Raw genomic sequence first — 26,372 nt, 5'->3', positions numbered from 1 at the left:
TAAAGGATAGAAAGTAACCATCCTACATAAATAGGGATTTTTATTATAGAAATGCATTTATATGAGATCATATTGGCTTTTTAATATGTAAAGGTAATTTATCAAAAAATGTTGGTTAAACAACATTAATGTACTGAATCTATTTTTTTTGTAAAAAAAAAAATGTGACAGGTTACAGGTTTTAATGCTTTTTCAATTAAATGCATAAATTCACTGTCTGTTTTTGTAATTTTATAGATATTATCATGTATTTTAAAAAATGCAGAAATAAATCTGGAAATTTACGGATTTTTTAAAAATATGTATTTGATCAGCAAAATGTCACTGAAAAACATTTTCTACAGTGTTTAACTTATGCAGAGTCTAGGCCAAGCTTAGCGCTAACAGAAACTATAGGGCTGAAACAGTTATCTCTTGTCTGTGGGTTTCACTGCAGTCATGTTTAGATGCTGGACCACGAAAGGCAAAGGGGTAAAAAAAATAACATGAATAGTTTTTGTGGTATATTTAGGTGTGTGAATTGTCAGTCTGTAGGTGCAACTATAAATAAATCCAGCATTACTACTACACAGATCTTCCTTCACAATAGAGTTACTTGTTAAACCAGGATAAGCAGGTGTAGATAGTATCATTAATAATTGTTAAGACTGGATTAGTAGCGTCAGTTTCAGTGTTCTGGTTTTGCAAGTGCTGTCTCACTCCATGACTTACCAGAAGAAGATGGAGAGGCACCATAATCCATTAAACCAGGGACAATGTGCAACAAAAATGTATTGTCTAAATTTCATCACAGTGCATTGGACAGATTATTACACATTACAAACTAATTCCACAGAGTACTTGTAAACTGGCTGTATATTAAGATATAATAGACTGGAGATGCAAACACATAGCAATTTCAACTTGATTGGTGGTTAAAGACTTGGCGTCTGTAACTCAGTGGCTGTGATGTCAAAGGTCACCACCCTGTCCACTCCCTCAGAGACCCCCTGACCTTTCAACCCCCCTGTTTCCCCCTGGTTGGACCCACCTTAGAGGGTCTGTCTCCAGGGAAGGACTCAAGCCGTGGAGGAAAGGTTAAAGATCATTCTGGAGTACAGACCCACTAATAAGAGAGGAAACATTGTAGTAAAACACCTGTAACTTTATGTAGAGATTTTCTCCACACTATGCAAAATTTAGGGTCCCTGACCTCAAACCTAGTTTTAGAGATTCAGTGTTTTCACTTTTCATTTACACAGCCAGCAAAGCACAAGTTCCTCTGATTCCTGTGATTGTTTTGTGAGAGATAACACAGGAAAAAGAGGGGATGTAATCTTCTGAATGTGAACAGCTTGCTGATAAAAAAAAATAAATCTATTTCATTTTGCAGTAAATTACCTCCTTTCTGAGGATGTTACAGTGACAAAAGCTTGCAAATAAACTCAGTTGGTCATGTGTTATATTACACACAATAGATTTCTCTCAAATCTGCTCTCTTGGTGGCCATCGACTTTTGCAGCTTTGTCTGGATGTCATTTTAAATCTTCTCTTTGATGAGTAAAATTACACTAGTACAGGAACGTTACAGGCCATTTTCTAAAAAGTTTAAACTCAGCTTTAATAAGAAATACATAATTTATGCTGTTTGCTGTTGTGGATGGCTACTAAATGTTCTCAAAAGACTTTGGTTTGTTACATCATATAAAATTTAACCTGAAGGGTGTGTAACTTTGAGAAAACAGTGTCTGCATATAGTGAACAACTCAATTTAAAGTCAGAAAAGGGTGTAACCAATGCAAATTCAGTGAGCCCAAAATGAGCGTTCATTTCTTTGAACCACAGTATCCCGATCCCACACAGTTCTACTCTAATTATCCCCTTCGCTTAGTTTCCACGACCATCGCTCTGTGGATTCAGCCCAATCTTTTCCTTGTCATTTTTCCAGTAACATGACATTTTAAAAGAAGAGGTCAGTATTTCTACAATAATGGTCAGCTCTGCACTTTGTTATTATGGTCTCACTGTTTATGTGGGTGCATACGTGTTTATGGCGTGTTGGAGTGTGAAATTGTCTGCTGCACGTGTTTTATTGCACTTCGTGGCAAGGGTAGTGGAAGTGGCGGTCGACAGGCTGCAGTTACGCCTTTTCCTCCGGGCTCCTTCCCAGGTTCCTTCCACTGCTGCAGTGGTACAGCCCTTTTCCGACCTATGCTGTGTACACACAGATACAGACGCACAGAGATATGCACACATGATTGCACGTGTGTTCTTGCACATGCATAAATTAAAACAACTACCTTTAGTTAAGTGTTTGTTTTTTTAAATTACCTTAGAAATCTCTTAAAGATCCAAGCTGCCTTATGGAAAAGACCCAATTCTGAGCAATTCAACACTACAGTGACAATGTTTACAAAATGTTGTCCAAAACAAATCCTTCAAACACACTCAAACTGAGTGTGTACTGTATCTTGAAATGAGTTCCAGTTTCCGTAATTTTTCTACAACTGTGTGTGTCATATAAACAGGATATCTAGAGAGGAAAAGCAAAGGGTGGGAAAAGACGGGTGCAGGCTGGGTTAGGAGATACAGAAAGAATTGCATGAACAAATAATTGTACAGATGCTGTATTAGAGGAACTACTGAATCACCACCTGAGAGAAAGAGAAAATATACAGATCTAAATTAGAAGACAGCTCCAGACTAAACTGCTTTACCTATGAACTGTGGCTGGAAGCTGCAACTGGCGATGGTGAATGAGATATGAACAGAGACGCCTCGCAAAAAAAACAGCTCTGTGCTGCTAGTGCTTATTATTATTATGAAGCTTATCTTCTCAAAGTTGGTCTAATCCTTTATTGTGGCATAGTGTGCAGTTACATAACTTGGAACAGCATCAATAAGACAGAGAGGAAAATGTTCTCACACACAGAGGACGACGATAATAAGTTGGACATGACGTATAAAGTGTCAGCTTGTAACACAAACAGGTGCAATAAGTGCAGTTCAAACACAGGGGCTTCCTCTTAAGCTGCTTATGTGAAGTCCACAAGTGGAGATCTTTGGTTTTAGGGTGAACAGTGGCGTATTGTGTCCGGAGCCTGGCGAGAGGCTGATTTCTACTCTCCGGCGGTGACCTTCTTTCCGGACAAAGTGTTCCCCCCACCATGACTGACTCACAAGGTACGGCCTATTACGCAACCGGAGGGAGGAGAGGGGTTAGTGATGGATGATCTATTTTTCTGGATAAAAGGTTTCACAAAGTGGATGACTTCTGCGTGAGAATGGTGCACAACACAAGTCGTGCTTGCTCAAGGCTGGCCATAGGTCAATTATGCTGTAACTGTCACTGATGGGGAAAGCCTTTGAAAGATGTCGAGGAACCCGAGAGAGAAACCAAAAGAGGCAGTAACTGTCAGGTGAATGACTAGCACCATTAATCTAAGGAAGAGGGCCCACCATGTAGCCAGATAGTTATTTTATTTAATGGGATAATCTGAGTTAGGTACTTCAGTCTTCCAACTCCAATCACATGTTTTTAGTTCACGTACAGTAACTAATTATAAGGCTAACCTCTGACAGCTTATTTATGTTTTTCATTTTATGGATCTATGTTTCCACCTCCTTTTAATCCTGAACAAACAAAGGATAGGTCATAACAAGCGTTCTGTTTTCAGTGGAAAAGATGAGTAGTATGTTTGCAGTTATACAGTGGGTACAGAAAGTATTCAGACCCCTTTAAATTTTTCACTCTTTGTTTCATTGCAGCCATTTGCTAAAATCAAAAAAGTTCATTTTATTTCTCATTAATGTACACTCAGCACCCTATCTTGACAGAAAAAAACAGAAATGTAGAAATTTTTGCATATTTATTAAAAAAGAAAAACTGAAATATCACACAGTCATAAGTATTCAGACCCTTTACTGTGACACTCATATTTAACTCACCTGCAGTCCATTTCTTCTGATCCTCCTTGAGATGGTTCTACTTCTTCATTGGAGTCCAGCTGTGTTTAATTAAACTGATTGGACTTGATTAGGAAAGGCACACACCTGTCTATATAAGACCTTACAGCTCACAATGCATGTCAGAGCAAATGAGAATCATGAGGTTGAAGGAACTGCCCAAGGAGCTCAGAGACAGAATTGTGGCAAGGCACAGATCTGGCCAAGGTTACAAAAGAATTTCTGCAGCACTCAAGGTTCCTAAGAGCACAGTGGCCTCCATAATCCTTAAATGGAAGAAGTCTGGGACGACCAGAACTCTTCCTAGACCTGGCCGTCCAGCCAAACTGAGCAATCGTGGGAGAAGAGCCTTGGTGAGAGAGGTAAAGAAGAACCCAAAGATCACCGTGGCTGAGCACCAGAGATGCAGCAGGGAGATGGGAGAAAGTTCCACAAAGTCAACTATCACTGCAGCCCTCCACCAGTCGGGCCTTTATGGCAGAGTGGCCCGACGGAAGCCTCTCAGTGCAAGACATATGAAAGCCCACATAGAGTTTGCCAAAAAACACATGAAGGACTCCCAGACTATGAGAAATAAGATTCTCTGGTCTGATGAGACCAAGATTGAACTTTTTGGTGTTAATTCTAAGCGGTATGTGTGGAGAAAAGCAGGCACTGCTCATCACCTGCCCAATACCATCCCAACAGTGAAACATGGTGGTGGCAGCATCATGCTATGGGGGTGTTTTTCAGCTGCAGGGACAGGACGACTGGTTGCAATTGAAGGAAAGATGAATGCGGTCAAGTACAGAGATATCCTGGAAGAAAACCTCTTCCAGAGTGCTCTGGACCTCAGACTGGGCCCAAGGTTCACCTTCCAACAAGACAATGACCCTAAGCACACAGCTAAAATAACAAAGGAGTGGCTTCGGAACAACTCTGTGACCATTCTTGACTGGCCCAGCCAGAGCCCTGACCTAAACCCAATTGAGCATCTCTGGAGAGATCTGAAAATGGCTGTCCACCAACGTTCACCATCCAACCTGACAGAACTGGAGAGGATCTGCAAGGAAGAATGGCAGAGGATCCCCAAATCCAGGTGTGGAAAAACTTGTTGCATCATTCCCAAGAAGACTCATGGCTGTACTAGCTCAAAAGGCTGCTTCTACTCAATACTGAGCAAAGGGTCTAAATACTTATGACTGTGTGATATTTCAGTTTTTCTTTTTTAATAAATATGCAAAAATTTCTACATTTCTGTTTTTTTCTGTCAAGATAGGGTGCTGAGTGTACATTAATGAGAAATAAAATGAACTTTTTTGATTTTAGCAAATGGCTGCAATGAAACAAAGAGTGAAAAATTTAAAGGGGTCTGAATACTTTCCGTACCCACTGTATATTTTGGTCTTGCCCCATCATCCAGGTCTATTGGAGTAAGGTAGCGGGAATCATATCAAAAGTCCTAGGTTTTAATATTGGTGTGACATTTATAACTCTTTATCTTGGGATCATCCCTGATGGTATGACTGCAAATGATGCTTACCTTCTTAAGATTTTGCTGGCAGCAAGTAAAAAAACCATCACAAAACATTGGCTCCAGAAAAATTGCCGTACCACAGACCTCTTTGTCAGCATTGTTAAGCAGCTGCATACTCTAGAGCAAATGACCTACTCCATAAGACTCCAAAAGGACCAGGGAGAAAAACGATGGAGAAAATGGTGTGTGTATTTAGCTGCTGAAATAGATAATTAACCACTATTGTCATTGTGATACACTGTTATTGTGATGCACAGACTTGTAATTCATCCCAAGACCCTCATCTCTGTCTTTATTTCTCTACCTTATTTTCATTTCTTTTATTTATGTCTATTTTTAAGTGTATGTACGTATGTACATATATATATTATTATTATTATTATTATTATTATTATTACTATTTTTTTGTTTTATTTATTTATTTTTAAAATTTATTTATTTATTTATTTTTGCTAGTGTCATTGTTGATGTTGGGAATACGATTCCCCTGTTCATTGTTCCTTTGAAAAAAATGTTATTAATAAAAAGTTTTTTTTAAAAAAAAGTTAATTGTGCTGTCTGATCTAAACCTGCACACTGTTAGAAACAACAACCACATCAGAAAACACACTGTACAGCTCGACCCTCAGTACGCAGAGATAGTCCAGGAACCCCACTAGCCAGGGGGACTCTCCTCTAATCCTTCCCCACCCCAGACATCCTGTCTCTGGGATTGCACGCCACTCAGTGGCCCCTCAGGTGGATCTAAATGAGATCTGGCAAAGCCGGGATCAGCAAAGTATTCCATCCGAACAGACTTTTCATGGGAGCTTTAGTCTAAACCCTGGGAGAAGTCACAGCTTCACCATTAAATTGCCCTGCAGTTTGCAATATACTCTGTGACATCCTTAAAACATTACCAGAGAAAACGTTTTGTGTCTGACTGACATTGCACTGGTCACCCTGTGTAGGAGGAGAAAAATGAAGGTCTGCACTGGTGTGGTGATAGTAAAGATTCCCTGAGGGTGAATAAAAGCAAGGATCAGGGTTGAAGAGGTTGTCAGTCAGCTGGTGTAACTGATAAGAGAGACTGACAGCTGCTGTCACGAGAGGAGTCACAAGGTCCTGGACACTGCTGCTCTGCTCCTCACAGAAACAGGAGAAGGAGGGACACATGGGAAAGAGGAGCAGGCTGAAATGAGAGGGGTCAGGGAGTCAGAGGGACAACAGGTGATGAATGAGGAGATTTAAAGGAGCATCAGACAGGTCCTGACACCTTCACTGCAAACACCAGCCCTGACCTGTCCTGCCTCTCCTCGGGATGGACACAGACACAGACGGGTTTAAAGTGAAAATAACCTCACACAATATCAGTGCACTCCTAAATGTTATGTAACTTGAATGGTGCCATTTCTTTCTTTTTTTCCACATCTGCGCTCAGTGTCAATCCAACACTGGCTGACTGAAAGTAACCCAAAACCAAGCAGAGTTGTAGTTTTCCACTCGTGCTGACTAACTTCTGACCTAAAGCTGTGGAAACAAGCTGTTGACAACGGTGCATTTTTGTACATACTTGTTGTGTTCAGACACAACTTCCAACCGCAAAATGCGTGGCTATAAAACATCAGTCTGCACCTGACAAATGTCTTAAATAAAGGCCAGGAGCATGAATCAAACTGCGAGCACCTGATGATTAACCTGGCTGGCAGCTAGAGGTCCAATACTTGCCTGTGTCTCTGCTTAAGTGTTTTCCACATGGTGTTTTTAGCATATTTCAATTATTTGCAAACTCAGCTCTGACAAAACATGCACTGCAAAACCTGGAATCACAATGAGTTACTGTACAGAAAAGCTTCACGCATGTAAAAGTGGCTGAACTTTATTTGACTCTGTTAGTGTGTCAGGCGCAGCAGAAATGTTGGCTTGTGCTACAACAGCAAAGTTGCTCTTGAGGAAATGCCTTTGTTCTGTCTTTTTTCTGTCTGTCTTACAGAGAGGAAGCTTATAGTGACAAATATGTCTGTTGCTGCAGGCCATCTGGCAAAGCAATAAAGTATTGCACTCATGCAGAAACCATGGTTGTCTAAATCTCTGCCATTTATTTAATCTGAACTTTATTCTCTTTTATCATTTATTAGACATCTTTTTAGTTTGGCCATTTGTTTTCTCCCCATCACTGAGTTCTGTGTGAACACATCTAATAAATCCATAATTTCTGTCTTCTGGCTCTTTCCTCCAATGCAGGTTATAATCAGAGCAGCTGCAGAATTGGTTGTAAATTACTACCAGATATCTACTTACAATGATGTCACTCTATGCAACATTTATGGTTCAAACCCTGATGTGGCCACTGTTGGGCCCTTGAGCAAGGCCTTTAACCCTTCCTGCTCCAGGGGCGCTGTACTGTCGCTGTCGCTGTGACTTCCCCCAATTGGGAGATATGTGAAATCAGAATTTCCCCTCGTGGGATTAATAAGGGATAAATAAATAAATAAATGAATAAATAAATACATAAATACATAAATACATAAATACATAAATACATAAATACATAAATACATAAATACATAAATACATAAATACATAAATAAATAAATATTTAGTGCATTTTGGTCCAGTTATCATAATCAGTTTATTCTTGCCACATCAGCGTCATAAAGTGAAATTTTAATTGGTCGTGAAGTTCCACATGCACTGATCTGTGTCTCATTTTAAACAGAAAATAAAATACAACTTGTATTTTTAGCATCCCTGCAGGAGGCACCATGCTGAATCATCAATTCTGAATTAAAAACACCGATAATACTGCCATGAACTCAAGAGGACTGATTGATCAGAAAGCCTGAAACTCTATGTGGCTCTGAGGTATTAGTTCCACAGCAGAGGAACTTTCACTGATTACAATCTGTCTGAGCTCACGCACTCTCAGCTACGAACAGCTTTTTAGTCATGAGTCATTTAATGTAGCAAAAATATTGAAGTAATGAACAAATAACTACCCCTGTATCCCAAAGCAACCCCATTCAAGTATCTCAGAGAGCATTCCAAATAATGTGGGTCATCAGCTTGCACTGGATCTTATCCTAAATTAAATGGGCTGAAATAATTTAGGCCACTCATTTGGTGGCAGAATATTCTAGCTTTGGCAGTTAAACAGCACAACAAACTCCAAACATCTCTGGGCTTTTGCTGAGATTTTAATAGCGGTCGCTCTAAATTGACCTGCAAGGGAATAAACCTCCAGCTCTCACATGCTTTCCTAAAATAACTTGTGTGAAAGCAGGGTCTGTTGTATGGAGCAGGAGAAGATGTGTTCGCCCTGACTGGCTTCCTAGTGACTGCAGCCTGCACAAAGATAAAGCATGTCAGATGCGATTGCCATAGACTCATGGTGCCCATGACATCATTCTGTGCACGAGTGACCGCAAAGCAGTGTAAAGACTCAGAGCACAGCAGAGGAACGTGTGGAAGAGTACACAAACCCAGCACCCTATGCATGCTTTGAGCACACAGAGAAAAACCAGTGGGCAATGATGTCAACTGCTTTCCCATAGAGGGGCTCTGGGAAAAATTGGGGTGCAGCAAGCAGTAGACCCCTTTTCAACATCTTCAAGGCACAATGGCAGGATAATGACTATCGGCTAATGGGCCACAACCTGGGAAGTGACATACTAAATGAGAGAGGAAGAGATACTGGGCACAATATTGATGAAATACTAAGTATTTAAGCTTTAAATTAACATTAGCTTTAATGAACTGTGATCTTGATTAATGTGATGCTGTTTAACAAAGTAAAGACGGTGTGACGTGCAAAAACTACTTAACAGTATAATACAATTATAATATCACAATACAAGGCATAGGACCCCATTGCAAGCTACAGTTACACGTGTGAGGGACTGTGTAAAATAGCAAAATCTAAGTCAAGAATCATATTCAAAGCTACTTTGCAAGGCTCCACATATATTTCTTTGAAAAGGGTTTACACAGGCTGCCCTCTGTTGGTGATTATGAGTTCTGCATATCATTTGCACTAAGCCCACGTACAGAACCCGCACAGTTCAACTGATGGAATTTAATGGTTTGCTACACAGTTCAGTTATGCTACAGATCCCCTACAAACTTCTAGAAAACAGATGAACAAAAAAGGCACACAAAAACAGGGTTCTTCATGAGACTATAACTGGACCAAGGGTTAGGGTTAGGAGTCTAGCCTTTCTTGAATCAAGGTTTCTCTCTGGTCATTGATTAAACCCATAAAAATTCATGTCTTTGTATCAGAGTTACACATTTATATTTCTTCCTCCAATAAAATAATCGCTCTCTGCCTGGAAATGGATGAAATAGATGCACTTCTGCACTGTTGCTTCCTTGTGTTCTTGTATTGTTGCTTATGTGCAGATCAGTAACATCCCCACCTCGCTCTGGATGTCCTCCTCTGCTGACTGCTGCAGCTCGAGCACACCAGCTCACCTTTGACTGCTTAAACACTAGACACAACGTGATTGCAAGTTGTATTGGAGTCATTCATGCATGTTCGAACCAGAAACAGATTCTGAAGAAGAGCAATAAGACAGAAAGATCCACATGTAAGTTGACAGAATCGCTTACTTAGGTTTGTTACATATGAAGTCTGAATCCACTTTTTTTTAAACTGTCACTGGTACACTCCGGTTTCAGCACGAAAATTCTCAGCTATAGTTGCTTATTTTGCTCAAAACATGTCACGTAGCATATGAAAACGAAAGCAAAAAATCATCTGGACATGTTAACATGGTAAAAATCTTGTTTTTTACTGGAGGGAATCTTTAACCTTCCATACATTTACCCCTATTCTTCAGAAATGCAGACAGAAAAATGTACAGTATGTTTGCATTATTTATGCTTGGTCCTACATGTCTTGAACTGAGTATGCATTTGCATTTGGAGTCGTAAGAGCTGGATGAAGACATTATAGTCATAAAGCTACTTTTATGCAGTTTGTTTGCGTTTGCTTGCATTTCAGAAAATGCAAGGTCAAAAAAAAAAAATGAAATTCATATGCCAGGGCTTCAGTGTGCACTTGAGTGTGTAAAGATAACATTTGTAATATGAATACACACAACACCATCAGTTTCTGATACACTTATTATTGCAGCATATGATTGTCCTTCATCATCATTAGAATAAATATTACGAATGTGTATATGCTACCCACAGACTGTATATAATGATCTTTATATGATTGATCATAGATCATATAAAGATCTTTATCTATAGTCTATGATGCTACCCAGACTGTAGATAAAGATCTTTATATATAAAGACATTAATAAATAAAGATCTTTATATAATATATAAAGATCTACCCACAGACTGCAGACTCTCGGAACACATTCAGCTGTGAGGCTCATGAATCCACCGCTGCAGCCTTTTCTCATTTCCACTCTACCTCACTGCACCAATGTGTGCTTCCGCGCAACTTTATTCGTAATCGTATTTTTTTCACTGATGAAATCAACGACAAGGACTTAGAATAACATATTTCGAAAACACATCCTAATAATTATTTGCCTCTAGTTGGGTCAGTTACTACAGCATAACGGACGTTTCCGCTTCATGGCGAGGCCCGGATCTACTTTATCTAAAAAAAAAAACGAGTTCCACCCATTTCGCCATTTTATGTTCCGTTGCTGCTTTGTTGTGAAGAGGGACCAGCGGTAACCTTCAGAAAGAGCATATTATCACATTATATGGCAGTAAAAAGATATAGTTTCACTAAGTTAGCGTATTGGTTATTACCCGGCCATACCGAGTAAATGTAACAGTACCAATTAGCATCGTACTAAATACGGCGAGTCGTAGCTTCTGCTAGCTAACGGTACTTAGCCTGCCAGGCTACGTGTTTGCTGGCCATAAGACGACTGATCGTCGGTATTTTTTCTCTGAAACGGTACCCTGCCAGAAGACACATTGACGACCACCGTGCAAGACACGAAGACTGAGGAGATGGCGAGCTCAGTGGGAAATGTGGCTGACAGCACAGGTTGGTTGTTAGCTAATGCTAGTAGCCTAGCAGGCTGTGAATGCGACCCTACAGCTCGTGTTACGGGAGATGCGATTGAACTGCTCTCTGACAAGTAAAGCTTGTTAAAATCAGTTAAATATGTCCACCATGCTTTCAACTATGTAGTCTTTTGTGTGACATAATAACTCAACAGGACAGCACTGACAGCGTGGGCCAAGTTTAGGCCTTTCATTTTGACTAGAGGAGTGCTAAAGGTTTGTAATGATTTCAGAACGAAGATCACTGATGAATACGATGCATTGACGAATTAACCCAATGCTGATCAGTGAACTATTCCCTTGTTTTTTTGTTTGGAATGGTTGTAACGTATAAGCTAAGTTAGCAAACGTGTAGATGTCATTTCTTTCTGATGGCCAGAAAAATGGCTTCCTCGATCTAAGAACTAAACCACGTTTCGTTGTGACAACGAGCAAAGCTGCCATAAAGGGAGCTCTACTGGTCCTGCTGGTTAAACTGGCCGTGCAGACACACCACAGCTTGGAGATGACCAAGGTTACTGCTCGTTTTCTTTTTTCCTGCGGATACTGTAGTTGAGTTCATCCTAAAGGTGACCAATATCACTGCAAAAACTCAAAATCTTACCAAGTCTGTTTGTCTTATTTTTAGTCAAAATGTCTCATCCCACTTGATTTAAGATAAATTCACTTAACAAGAGACATTTCAGCAGATGGAGGGACTTGTTTTAAGACAATGCATCTTAAATATCTTGTTAAGTCAAACAATCTCGAAATTATCTTGTTTTGTATTTTACAAGAAACAAGGTTCATTTTACTTTTCATACATTTTTCAAGCTGAGGTGTTATTTGTAGAAGCTACACAATTTTGATTTAAGAAATAAACTTCACTTGATTCAAGTGTTTTGTTGGAAAATCAATTAGTTCATATTGTCAAGTTTGCTAATGCGTTGCATGTAAATTCAAAACTATAATGTTGATTTCAATATTAGACTTGTTTACATGGTGTAGAGTTATTTATAAATGAAGGAGTAAGAACCATGGTCATATTTACAACTAATGTATTTTCAACCAACTGTATGCAGACGGATATCTGAAAATGCTTAAATCACACTTTTTCATCTTATTTCAAGGACAAGGTGGTCTTAAATCTAGAGTCATGTCACTGTTATACAACCTAAAATAAGTCAAATACATCTTAAATTTTGTACTCAACATGAATGTTTAAAAAGCAAATGTCTACTTTTGAGTTAAAAACAGCTTCTTTTGGGCATGGCTGGCTGACCCTAAAACACAACAAATGCTGTCAAAACACGACTAAATATTAGGATTTCTAACTAACTGTGAGAAGACATATCTCAAACTGCTTAAACTAATCTTTGTAGTCTTATTTCAAGTACGAGATGGTCTTAAATCTAGAGAAGTGCTGCTATAATACAGCTCAAAATAAGTTTAATACATCTCAAATTAGGAGGTTACATGAAAGCAAAAATCTATTTTTGAGTGAAAAACTGCTATTTTTTTTAAAGCATGTGTGGCTTATTTTAAGACACCTAAGCTTGACAATCCTGGTAGAATATAGCTTAAAATAAGTTTTCCCAGCTAATTTTCAGATCTCCATATTCTAAATATCATATCTTATTTCTAGAAATCTTACCAAGCAATTTTCACTTTTTCTATTGGCAGATTTTTTTCACTTATTTCAAGGTAAAAGTTCAGAAAGAAGTTTTTTTTTTGTTTTGTTTTTAGAGGGGCTTTTTTCCCCAGTGCAGACCGATACCGGATTGAGAGTTTGTGCATTATGATTGGGTGGTTGAACTAATTTAATTTAGCTGCGGTTCCTGCTTGCAAGCATTATGATGTAATAGTCAGGGATGGATGGACCAGCTTTACTGCAATCTTAATTAAGCTTTGGCGTCAACCTGCAGGTGCTCTGTGGACACACTGAATAACAGCGGGAATGTCGCCAAACCATTCTGCCACCTCCTCCACCCCGCTGTACAGTTGTCACCATGTATGATGGTCCTCTGGCCAAATGTTGTCTGTGCCGCACCCTGAACAAACTTACCTTAAATAGCACTGGTTCTGTTGCAGCATCTATGTGTGCTATTTTAAACCTGTGTTTTTTTAAATGTGACTTAACAATTCATTGAGAAGCTCTTAATTCATCTTAGAAAATATGAAATTCAGAGGTTTGCCAACACTTTTGAATTTCTGCCAGTGTATCATCCACCCACCTGTTTTTGTTCAATTTTTTCAATGGTGTGTTATTTTTTTACCCTCCAAATTTTGTAAAACTTTTTGCCACTTAATTGGTTGAAGTCCTGGTCTCAGGAAATATGGTTGACAAAAAAAGAATATTCAATGTCAAAACCTGACAGTGCAGATTGTTAATACTTAATGTAGGCAGCCTAATTCTCAATGAAGATGTTCCAGCTACATAGTTCTCCAAAATATGTCTGTGAGAGTATGTTGGAAATTCCACAATACCAGACATCGTATCATACAACAATCCAAATCAAAATGTAATGCTGCCACATGTCTATCATGATTCTATCACCTTGTGATCCCTTGATTTTGCCCATTGCGTTATTTCTGTTGAGTTAAGATTGTTGGTCATTGTTTGTTAATGAAACCATTAGTGCCATCTCTTCATTTTTTGTTTTCATTTGTCTGATTTAATTTCTTCCATCACCTCTAACATGTTGTTTCCCCCCTCCTTGGGTTGTGTTGGTGCTCCAGAACCAACAAAACGTATGCTTTCCTTCCAAGGGTTGGCTGAGCTGGCACACCGGGAGTATCAGTCAGGAGATTTTGAAGCAGCTGAGCGCCACTGCATGCAGCTGTGGAGGCAGGAGCCTGATAACACAGGTGTGCTGTTGCTCCTGTCCTCCATCCACTTCCAGTGCCGAAGACTCGACAGGTGAGGTGTGGGAGGGTGGGCTCAATGCACACACAGCATGTGATGTGGGAGTAGCAAGAGAATAATGGGTCGACTTGCTTTGAGTGCACACAGCTGGGATGAGGAGTCCTATGGAGCAACTGTGCTGTCTCCTGGAAGTCCTGTTGTATGATTGAATGTGGTCTCACGCTGTCCCCTTTGATTCTAACACAGTTCTGGTGCTGGTGTACTGTTGCTTTGCAGGTGCCCTGGTGATGGGTTTTGGTCTTGCAAGTTACTGGTTTAAACTGTATGGTCTTGCTTACCCTTTTTAATTTTTTAAATATGCACAATGTTGGTAGTATACTCCAAATTAATATCTATATTGTTGTTGCTGTAATTATTTACCACATAACTGGTAAATAAAAAATATTTCACTGTTGCTAAGGAAAGTTTGAATGATGACGAAAGCCAAATATGATGTTTATTATTTGTTGTATATGCAACAAAGCTTCAGTTGGAGTATACTGTCTACACAATGATTAGCTTGCAAATTAAACATTTGAATTATAGATTCTCTAAATTTGGATGTCAGTAGGATGAGTGCTGTTCTGTGTGTGATGTAATAATGTGTTCAAAATTTTTAGGATGTTCATCTTAACATGCTTTTTTTTTTATGAGTTTGTCCTCCTCACCTCTTACACCATGCTATTGCCTCTTGACAACATATAAAACCAACCATGCCAACCCTTCATTTCTGAAGTATAACTGTTGTCCACCCGCTTATACCCCACAGGTCTGCTCACTTCAGCACCCTGGCCATCAAACAGAACCCAATGCTGGCTGAGGCCTACTCCAACCTGGGGAACGTGTACAAGGAGCGTGGGCAACTGCAGGAGGCCATAGAGCATTATCGCCATGCTTTGAGACTGAAGCCAGACTTCATTGATGGGTACATCAACCTGGCAGCAGCTCTGGTGGCTGCAGGAGACATGGAGGGAGCAGTGCAGGCTTATGTGTCTGCTTTACAGTATAACCCCGTAAGTAACACGTCAAATCCCAGCAAGCTCTTATTTGCTTAAATGGCACATATATATTGGGATTTAACGCTGATGAGCAGTGTATTATGGCAGTAAAATTTAAGTTTTTATTCATTGCTTTTTGTTCTTCCTCCACAGGATCTGTATTGCGTGCGTAGTGACTTGGGCAATTTGCTTAAAGCCCTTGGGCGTTTGGAAGAGGCCAAGGTATGTTAGAGCCGGTTGCCATTTATATAGATGGTGTTGTTTGTTTTTGTTGTAGATTTTTCTTTTTTCCCATAAATTTTTGTTTTTAGTGTCACCCACTAAAGCCATAGATATTCCTTTTCCCCCTTTGCCCTTTTTAAAACACATCGAGTCCCTTTCATACAACCCTCTTGGCTAAGTGAGTGACAAAGAATGATAGCATCTCCTCATTTCTCAGAGTTGCAGTGACCTCTCACCCCAACTTAGAAAAAGCCTTTTGGATGTATTGGACTGAAATGAGTCCACAACTATATGAGGCGATCAGGTTTCTATATACATATATATTTAAATTGTAGTACACAAACACTTTTTGGACAGCTTCATTCATTTTCTTTTTCAGTATAGTGTACACATTACATTTTTCCCTACCCTGTGTCACTTTTAGTCCCAATGTCCTTTGCTTCTCACCGACCTTTTATCAGAGGTCAGCCCCTCCCCTTTCAGGAAGAAAGGCTGGAGTTTTTAAATTCACACAGCGGATCTTAGCTTGGCCCATGCATTTTCAAAAAGTTGACTTTGGAGGGAAAATGCTGGCTCGGTCTTTGAAGAAAATATGAACTGATCAGAAGCTAGTTTATCTTTGCAGTGCAAAAGATAAGATGGTTTCTAACCTAACCACTATACTCCTGTGTTTTGTTATCAAGTGCCCAATGACGAGCTTTTCATCTCAGTTTGCTGTCAATACAGTTGCTGCCGTTGTGGGTTCTTCGCCCAGATGTTGCACATCAATTTGTCACATTTAAAACTTGTGTCTACATTACAGGGGGCTACCAGGGTTGGGTCAAATCTGGAGATATGGAGTTGTCCCGCTGGTTACAGGCCATCTTATTTCGTGCTAGAGGGGGGTAAAGGAGTGGGGAGGAGCATCAGGGAGTCACCAGCTCCCCTGCTCTGTCGCTCCACCCCCCGCGCGCTTGCTAAGGTTTGGTGGAGTGTGCGCGCTCAGAGCTGTCTTCCTGACCTTTCAGCATCATCAAAGCAATGCTCAAACAAACTCCAACAGTGCTTTTAGTGCACACATGCTTCAGGTTTTTCTGACTGTGCTGAATAATGGAGATTTTATCCAGCTGGTTATCTATTCTGATATCCACTGCTCTTCAATAACGTATTGAACTGCGTGAGTTTGAGAGATCTCATTCTCACGGGCCTTAAAATGGCCCAAATGGTGTCAGGCAGACAGCTCACTATCTGAACTCCACCGCCTGCGTCAGATGCTGGGTTAGAAAGACAGAAGCACGCGCAGCAACAGTGATGACCTCTTTATTTCAGAGCTGTGGAGGCTTCTAGATACAAATAATTAAACCACAGACTTTTCTTCCTACCCATTGGCCAGGATTCAAGAAAGCAGGCCAGGATAAAGAAATCAAAGTTTTAAAAATATTTCATGAAAATGCTAAAAGAATAAAAGAAAAGCAATGATTAATACTTCTTCCCTTTTCCTTCAAATATGTAATATTTTCTCCCAAAGAAATGGGATCAGTTCATTTGGGCAAGATCAAGCCAGTAACTGCCCTCCTTTAGTTTGATATGGAAACTGAATTGAAGGACAACTGGAAGCCTATCTATATTTCACTGATAAATTGTACACATCAAAGCCTTTCTTCCCTCCCAGTTACCCTTAAAGCATTCCTTTTGTTTTATTTGAAATGAAACATTCATTGCATGAATGAAAACTAAGAATATTATAGTTTTTATGTTTTTTGTGATTTGGAAGAACGTGTTTTATTTCCATATTAAAAAAAGGATGTATTGTTTGAAAACTTTTACTAACGATCTTGTTTTCTGATTTTGTCTCTTTTGGTTTTTCCACAACTGATATTGTTATTTAGAAGGTTTCAGGTGGGTGACACTATTCCTGCGTAGGTGCCTGGCGGAAAGGAACACTAGGGCAGCCTCAGTCCTCTCCTCTTCTTCCAGCCAGCTGCGACCACCACTCTGACAAAGTCCAAAAATATGGTAACGGGTTTGTAACTGCCAACAAAAGAAAAACCACCTCACTTCATGCTTGAGCTCCTCTGTCTTGTGGCAAAAGAAAAAAAAGAGTAACAAAACAAATTACAGTAAGCATTTCTTAAAATATGCTATACTAATTACCCAATTCTGTATTAAGTAAAAAGACACTTGGATTTGGAAGCAATAATCGTGAAAAACAAGTAAGAACCCTCTAACTCTTACATGTTGATTATTTTTCCTGTTTTGTTTTGTTTTTCCCTTCTTTATTTGGAGTTGCAGCGTTCTGATGATGATGCAGATAGTGCGCTGTGAGTCTGCAGTAGCGCAGGGGCTGCGCAGCGATACCCTCCAAGCAACCAAAAAGGCGGAAAGCGCAAGCATGCGATCCCCAACCCCCCTCAATCCCTATGGCCTGTTGGTTGCGGACCTCTCCCCACTCACAACCAGCCTCGCTCCCAAGTGCCCCAAAATCTCAGACATAACTGGCTTTTGAAAAACATTCGCTTTGTCTTTTTCACCAAGTTGAATGCATTCAGTGGCAAAGTATTTTATTGGTTCTTTCCAAAATGCCCTGTGTCTTAATGTTAGCCACTGGTTGATCCTTCAGTCCCAACAGCCTGTCCCCCATCTTTATTCTGAGATAATTTATGGGTGATGAGTGTGTGCCAGTCTGGTGTTGCAGGTGTTTTGCCTGGGGTTGTTGGTCCTCAGCTGTTTCACCTGGCCATTCAGCGAGCGCAGCAGCGAAGTCCTAACCTTTGCCAGGAGCAAGGTCACGCAAGCAGCGCTATACGGTGCATTGTGGTGGCGGCAACAGACCCACACAGCGCGCTCGCGTTTGTTGCGCATGCATTACAGGGACCATCACCTGCACGAACTGCCCAGCATCCTAGGTTGTGAGATAACACGCTAACATTTATTATACAGCATTTGTGCAGCTTTTATTTTTATACAGCTTCTTATATTACGACATTGAGATATAGCTGATCAATGTCGATCCTTTCAGAGGGCAGCAGACTGTGCAGGGTGTAGGAACTACCATATTTGGTATAAATTTGGTCATAACTGCAGGATGAGGGCCTACGTGTGGGTATTGGTTGGATCAGCGCAGCGTAGGAAAAAGCAATGCAGCTTTGCGCGGCAGACTTGTGCGCAGGCGAGCCCATGCTGTAGACTCACTTTTTGCCATCATAGAGAATAGTCACTAATTTTGCTCTCTCTGCCCTTTTTGTTTTTTCTTACTTTTTTCTCAATCTTCTATTTGTTTTTATTTTACAATCCCCACCCTCCCTCCCCTCTCTACATACTATACCTATCCCATTCTACCGCTTCTCCTCTCTTCCTGTGGTTTTTCATTGTAAACCCACTGAAGGCTTGCTACCTGAAAGCCATTGAGACTCAGCCCAACTTTGCAGTGGCTTGGAGCAACTTGGGCTGTGTGTTCAATGCCCAGGGAGAGATTTGGCTCGCCATACACCATTTTGAAAAGGTCAGTTGAATCATTTTGGAGACATTTTTCAGTCCTACCACTGTATCTTTTTTTTTTTTTTTTTTTGCTGTGTTGTGTCGGATGTTACAAGCTTGTTTTCAATTTTGTAGGCAGTGACTCTGGACCCAAATTTCCTTGATGCATACATTAATTTGGGCAATGTTTTGAAGGAAGCCCGCATCTTTGACAGGTGAGTCTAAATCATGACTCTGTGGTACTTCCTTGTTGCTTTCAAGTGTAAGCTTTTGTCTGGAAATGTGCCACCCTACCACACCCTGTGGGCCATTTGTAATGAGTCAGGAGCTTCCGAATTTCATTACCTCCTTGTTTGTGTTGATCTGGTAGCCGTGTTTTCACACGCCAGAGTCAGGGCAAGTTTGCTGCACATAAAGAACTGAGATCATGGACAGGGTTGTACACTCGGCTGAACCAGTAGGTTTGTTTTTTTTTTGAAGGGATACATTTATAGCTCCATAACACGCTTTAATGGTTTTGTCAGAGTTGTAAAATTTTGTAATTGCACTGTTGATGCCCCAAATGTCTTGGAAGAAATTGTTTTGAAAGATGACAACATCTGTTTAAAATGGAAGCAATAGATAGATCCTAAACACAACTTGTATCAATAACTCGTCTTATGTTTGCAGAGCTGTGGCTGGATACCTGAGAGCATTGAGTCTCAGCCCCAACCATGCAGTTGTCCATGGAAACCTGGCTTGTGTCTACTATGAACAAGGACTCATTGACCTGGCTATCGACACCTACCGGCGTGCTATTGAATTGCAGCCTCACTTTCCTGATGCCTATTGCAATTTGGCAAATGCCCTGAAGGAGAAAGGCAATGTAATGTGCATTTGTGTATTCCAAAACTTCCGATATTCTCTTGTCTTTTTAAGTCTGCAAACGTGCTGAATTTAACTTTTAAAACACCTTTGTGTTTTCCAGGTTTCTGAAGCAGAAGAGTGTTACAACACAGCTTTGCGCTTGTGTCCAACCCATGCTGACTCCCTTAACAACCTGGCCAATATCAAGCGTGAGCAAGGCAACATTGAGGAGGCAGTTCAGCTGTATAGAAAAGCCTTAGAGGTGAGTTAGGAGTCAGCCACTTCTGCTGGGGATATTTTCTGGGATTAGTTAATGTATTTAACAAAACCATTATCACTGCTACAAATGTGAACATGGAAACTCAGAATAGTTTTTCTTAGTAACAGTTTGTGTTTCCATCAGGTGTTCCCAGAGTTTGCAGCAGCTCACTCTAATCTGGCTAGTGTTCTGCAGCAGCAGGGGAAACTCCAGGAGGCCCTCATGCACTATAAGGAGGCCATAAGGTTTGTAAATATATACTGCAGCAGCTGCTCACTTGGGCTCCTTTTAATTTAAGTTGCTGGAAAAACCCCAGTCTCAGCTTGTTTGAACTTTTTTTCATTGAGCATTTACATAGTTCAGTTAAATCGTAAATGTGGATTTTGGATATAATGATAAATTTACCTTATTACTGACACTTGCGGAGTCATTTTTGCATTCAAAAAATGTAGCACGTTGCCTTGTGGACTTATTACTAGAAAGTACAGTCCAGGCTGTGTACTCTACTTTTTGTTTGACTTTAGAATTGTGGAGGCCAAATGTAATGGTGCAATATACAGACCAAATATAATGGCTGTTTGTCAATTTCAAGCAGTGCATGGTAAATGTTTTTGAGATGGACTTTTTTTTTCTAAAACTGATGTAACACAGAGTAATGTTGTCATGCAGGTGTTTAAACAGCTTGCTTTTGTTTGTATTTTTTAGAATCAGCCCCACATTTGCTGATGCATACTCAAACATGGGCAATACACTGAAGGAAATGCAAGATGTACAGGGAGCGCTGCAGTGCTACACCCGTGCCATCCAGATCAACCCTGCCTTTGCTGATGCTCATAGCAATTTGGCCTCTATCCACAAGGTAGGAAGAATTCTCTTTCTTGATTTGTTTCCATATTTTACCACTATTGGTATCAAAGTTTTCACAGTTTATCACATCGCTTTAGGGCTCTGCCTCCCTCCAGATTGCTTGGGGTGATGCATGCTACAACACATATGACACAAACACATTTACCGTAAGCATTCAAAGTTAAAATTAAACTGATGCTCATGGTGAATGTTGGGTTGCACGCAGTTGCGCATTACCATGTGTTTGTGTCATAGAATGCATTATAGCATTTGCAGCTTGTAATTTTGTATTTTGCTATATTTCTTAGGATTCTGGAAACATCCCAGAGGCTATTGCATCTTATCGCACAGCCTTGAAACTCAAGCCGGACTTCCCTGATGCTTACTGCAACTTGGCCCATTGCCTACAGGTTTGTATATGCTTATATATTTTTGAACAGTATGTTTGGCAGGTATTTCGTTTTGGCTCATGTTGCATCGGAAATGAAATGAATGACTTCTCTTATTGCTGTCATTTTTCCAGATTGTTTGTGACTGGACGGATTATGATGAGCGGATGAAAAAGCTTGTAAGCATTGTGGCCGACCAGCTGGATAAGAACCGCTTGCCCTCAGTGCACCCACACCACAGCATGCTGTATCCACTCTCTCACGGCTTCCGCAAAGCCATTGCTGAGCGCCACGGAAACCTTTGCCTGGACAAGGTACACGCACTGATCAAAGCAAGTAACCTTTAATTTTTATTTTGGGGGGATGGAGGTGGCTGGTGATGGCAGTACCTGTCTGCGGGTATATGGGGAAGGTAAGGGATGTAGGAAAGAGGCAGAAAGGTGGTGGTGAATGGGTTGCTTGCAGGGGATGAAGATATATATGGTGTAGGAGTAGATCTGAGGTTAACAAGTGGAATTTCGTAATGGTTTGGTGTTTGCCCTTTGTTGCTATAGTTAGTTAAACTTGGTCCTTGTATAACTGGCCTTACCACTGTAGTTGTATTCTTATACTCTTGCTTATTCCACAGATTAATGCACTGCATAAGCCTGCCTTTGAGCATCCTAAGGATCTGAAAGCCAGCGGTGGACGTCTGCGTGTTGGCTATGTCAGCTCTGACTTTGGAAATCACCCAACTTCCCATCTGATGCAGTCCATTCCTGGAATGCACAATCCTGAGAAATTTGAGGCAGGTGATCTTAATTGCAGTCTCAAGTCTCAGAATTGACTTGATAAACATGTAATTCCCACTACAATGTCTTGTCTTTCAGAATAAACAGCAGCGTTGACTGAAATATTTGCTCATACTTTTTTCCATAGGTGTTCTGCTACGCACTCAGTCCTGATGATAGTACTAACTTCCGTGTGAAAGTGGTAGCGGAAGCTCATCATTTCACAGACCTCTCACAGGTAAAGGATATGACCTTGAGAAGGCTCTTCATCAGTATTTTTATAATTACACAGAGTCTACTTATGTGATGTCGACAGCACTATGCATTTATATCAGAACGGCTACCTTTCACCTACAGATCCCCTGCAACGGCAAAGCGGCTGATCGCATTCACCAGGATGGGATCCACATTCTGGTCAACATGAACGGATACACCAAGGGAGCCCGAAATGAGCTGTTTGCCCTCCGCCCTGCACCCATTCAGGTAAACTCTACATCAGATGTCTGAAAGATACAGAGCTGTGTACTGTACAGACAGATAACTCCATTATTACCATCACTCATCATGTTTCTGCTCATTTCACAGGCTATGTGGCTGGGTTACCCTGGAACCAGCGGCGCTCCTTTCATGGACTATATCATCACTGACAAGGAGACATCACCTATGGAAGTAGCTGAGCAGTACTCTGAGAAACTTGCCTACATGCCTAATACTTTCTTCATTGGAGACCACGCCAACATGTTCCCTCACCTCAAGGTTTGTCTGTCCTCACATTGCTAATCATTTGTTTCTGTCAGCTTAGGCTCTTCTTTAAATACATGTTTATGAGAAAACACAGCATCAAGATTTTTCTGTAAATTTTTGACCCACAGAAAAAGGCAGTGATTGATTTCAAGTCTAATGGACACATCTTTGATAACCGCATCGTTCTTAATGGTATTGATCTGAAAGCCTTCTTGGACAGTCTGCCAGATGTCAAAGTGATAAAGGTGAGTAAGGAATATTTCATAAACCTTGATTGACCACGCGAGTTCAGTCTGTGAGTGAAGCACAAGAGCAGGTTTTCAGAACCAGAAGGCACTATCAGACTTTTCTGCAATGTTATAGAGTATTAAATCACAGTGATGGGGTAGAATCATTTTGTCATTTCTGGTATTGATTTATATTTATATTAAGGAGAACATCTTAGAGAACATCTTAACCAAGATCTGCTCATTCAATTATAAAAATGTATCTACGAGCATATGAACCCTTCCTTTTAAATGGCATTTTGTTGAAGTATTTTATGTTGAACATTTAAATTGACACTGTTCTCTGTGACCAGATGAAGTGTGACAACAATCAGGAAGCAGCTGGAGACACAAATGGAGCTCTGTCGATGCCTGTTATTCCCATGAACACAGCAGCTGAAGCAATCATCAACATGATCAACCAAGGCCAAATCCAGGTCACAATCAATGGCTTCACTGTCAGCAATGGCCTGGCCACCACACAGGTATGTCTGTGAAATGTAAATATACATGCAAATATTAAAAGATCTAGCAAAGGCTCCAAAAATCTACAAATGCAGAATGTGAACTTGGCCTACTGTGTTTCCAGATCTTTACTGCAGAATTGGTTGTAACTTTTGAGAATAGGGTCTTTTTTGGTTTAAGCATAAAGCAGTAGGACTGTTGACTGATTATAAAGTGGACACAACTCTGTTGTCTTTTACATTAGCACAAATATTCAAGACTTGCCACACTTTAGAACTATTGAGACCACTCCAGCTACAATGTTTTGTTCCATGTTTTAGATCAATAACAAAGCTGCCACTGGGGAGGAGGTACCACGCACCATCGTCGTGACGACCCGCTCCCAGTATGGTCTCCCAGAGGACTCCATTGTCTACTGCAACTTCAACCAGCTATACAAGATCGACCCTCCTACACTTCAGATGTGGGCCAATGTAAGTTAGACAGACTTGATTATCACAACAGCTTGACATGTCCCTTCAGTAACAGAGAAATAATTACTTCAGATTATATTAACAGTCTGTTTTAAACCTCCCCTGTTGCTGCAGATCCTGAAGCGTGTGCCCAACAGCGTGTTGTGGCTTCTTCGCTTCCCTGCTGTTGGCGAACCCAACATCCAGCAGTACGCCCAGAACATGGGTCTGCCTGGCTCTCGCATCATTTTCTCACCTGTGGCCCCCAAGGAGGAGCATGTGAGGAGGGGCCAGCTGGCTGATGTGTGTCTTGACACTCCTCTGTGTAATGGTCACACCACAGGCATGGATGTTCTCTGGGCTGGAACACCAATGGTCACCATGCCAGGTGAGTTTCTTGGTTACTAGTGACCCAATAAATAAAGAAATAAAAGTGAATATAAAAATTGTCTGATTTTTATGAAAACATACAAGCAACAGTAGAACAAATCTTAAGTTGCGACTGCTTTTAATTTAAACTTCCCTAGGTGAGACCCTTGCCTCCCGTGTGGCCGCCTCACAGCTCAACTGTCTGGGCTGCCCGGAACTAATAGCCCAAAGTCGCCAGGACTATGAAGACATAGCAGTCAAACTAGGCTCTGACATGGAATAGTAAGTACAAGTTTATCTGATCACCTGTAAAAACGTGTTGCCCTTTCCTGCCTATCAGCTGCCCATCCTGATCACTGTTTCTCCCACAGCCTGAAGATGGTGAGAGCACGCGTGTGGAAGCAGCGAATCTGCAGCCCTCTTTTCAACACCAAACAGTATACGGTGGACCTGGAGAGGCTCTATCTGCAGATGTGGGAGCACCACAGCAACGGCAGCAAGCCAGAACACCTGGTCAAACACCTAACTGTAGAGACCAGTGAGAATGCCTGAACTGGAAGCACGCACATTTCTCCTCCCCTATATTCCAACCATTTTAACCATTATCAGCGCCATAGTTTGAATGGTCAGTTTCCACTCCAGCTCCCTCTCCTTGAATGATTGCCTCCATCTCTCCCATTTACTATTAATGAGACTCTTATTTGCAAGGAGCCTACACATGTTCACATTTGTCCCCAGTACATTTGTGGTTGCATCGCACATCTGCATCTCCTGAGCCAGGTTGAGCTTGAGACTTTCAGGCATCTCATCTGAGACTCTTGCCCTAAAACACAGTATATGTATTTGGTGAGCATGAGAGGATTGTGAATGCCCTCCTCCCCCTTCAGTACTTGGATCAGTGGATTTTTTTTCTCTTGTCGGTGTGCATACAGGACTAATCGCAGCTTGTGGAGAGAATGCCCAGCCGTCGTTACTTGTTGATCTATTTATAAATGGATTAAGACTGTTGTGTTTTAAAATGACAATATTGCACCATGAAAATTGTAACCGACTTAAGTTTGATCAGCTTTAACATGCAATTGTAAAATCTAAATTGAAAATGCTCCTTAGTTTGTCTTAAGCTGTTTGTAAATGACTGCAACATGTAGATGCGTAACTTTTGAGGAATGGGTCTAGATGAAGACTTTCCCTCACCAAATGCCAACTTTTATTTTTGTTAAAAAGGAATAGGTTCGTTAGCTGTTGTCCGTTTTGATGTCACACTAAGCTTGTGCAAATTTTTGATTGGACAAAGGAACTTCATTAAAGTCACTGAAAAGGGGCCTAAATTTCAGTTTCAATAGTGAGAGCCAGTCATTAATTGATACTGTTTTTTAATCACACAAACAAGGATCGGGCTTGGTAAGTATTTTGTAAGCAGTTTTTGTTTTTGTATTGTCTGTTAACTGTATGCTGTCACTGATGCTACAAGGCTCTATATATAATAAAAAATAAAGAGATGGCAAAAATGGTATTTTGTTTTTGTAATTTTGTGCTGTTGGTAGAAAAAGTGAGAACTTAAATTGTACAGCGGTTGTTTTTCCCTTGAAAACCAGCAGAGGGTTACTGTCTGATATGTGGCAGCCATGTGCTGATCATTATTCCAGCAGGTAGTGCCTTTAACACCTTTCAGTTCACCAGACCCATGTAACATCAGGTTCATTTTAAATGCCTAAATCTGTCAGTAAGCTGCTCGGTAACTGTGGTGATAGAGGTGCTGTGATGCATGTATTCATCTCTTTCATGCAAATCATTGTGGCAATAATACATTTGGAAGAAGTCCTGCATTCAAAAATACACTTTGTCATGCAAGTCAGTTTTAAAGCTCAAATGTCCAGGATATGAAAGACTTTTTTATCCTATGGTTAAACCACTCAGCAGA

At 40.6% G+C, this 26,372-nt stretch overlaps 1 protein-coding gene across 5 annotated transcripts; it reads left to right on the top strand.

Annotated features, from left to right (window-relative positions):
- The first annotated feature begins 11,098 nt into the window (after positions 1-11,098).
- On the top strand, positions 11,099-25,964 carry ogt.1 (O-linked N-acetylglucosamine (GlcNAc) transferase, tandem duplicate 1). Of its 5 annotated transcripts, none has more exons than XM_023265697.3 (22): positions 11,099-11,465; positions 14,234-14,384; positions 15,139-15,382; positions 15,521-15,589; positions 18,954-19,070; positions 19,181-19,260; positions 19,715-19,910; positions 20,013-20,153; positions 20,295-20,395; positions 20,856-21,009; positions 21,305-21,406; positions 21,520-21,699; positions 22,014-22,172; positions 22,304-22,393; positions 22,513-22,638; positions 22,741-22,911; positions 23,028-23,144; positions 23,480-23,650; positions 23,951-24,103; positions 24,218-24,470; positions 24,610-24,733; positions 24,823-25,964. In XM_023265697.3, exons 1-22 carry the CDS (start codon positions 11,429-11,431, stop codon positions 25,001-25,003), a joined length of 3,117 nt encoding a protein of 1,038 aa, XP_023121465.1. In that variant the 5' UTR covers positions 11,099-11,428; the 3' UTR covers positions 25,004-25,964. The 5 variants fall into 5 exon arrangements, with proteins under 5 accessions (XP_023121465.1, XP_023121464.1, XP_023121463.1 ...); XM_023265696.3 differs by having other exon boundaries at positions 21,520-21,717; XM_023265695.3 differs by having other exon boundaries at positions 14,204-14,384.
- Positions 25,965-26,372: the final 408 nt, after the last annotated feature.

The sequence above is a fragment of the Amphiprion ocellaris genome, chromosome 13, assembly GCF_022539595.1.
Source record: "Amphiprion ocellaris isolate individual 3 ecotype Okinawa chromosome 13, ASM2253959v1, whole genome shotgun sequence".
In the NCBI taxonomy this organism is placed as follows: Eukaryota; Metazoa; Chordata; class Actinopteri; family Pomacentridae; genus Amphiprion; species Amphiprion ocellaris.
This window is presented reverse-complemented; position numbering and strand designations above follow the sequence as displayed.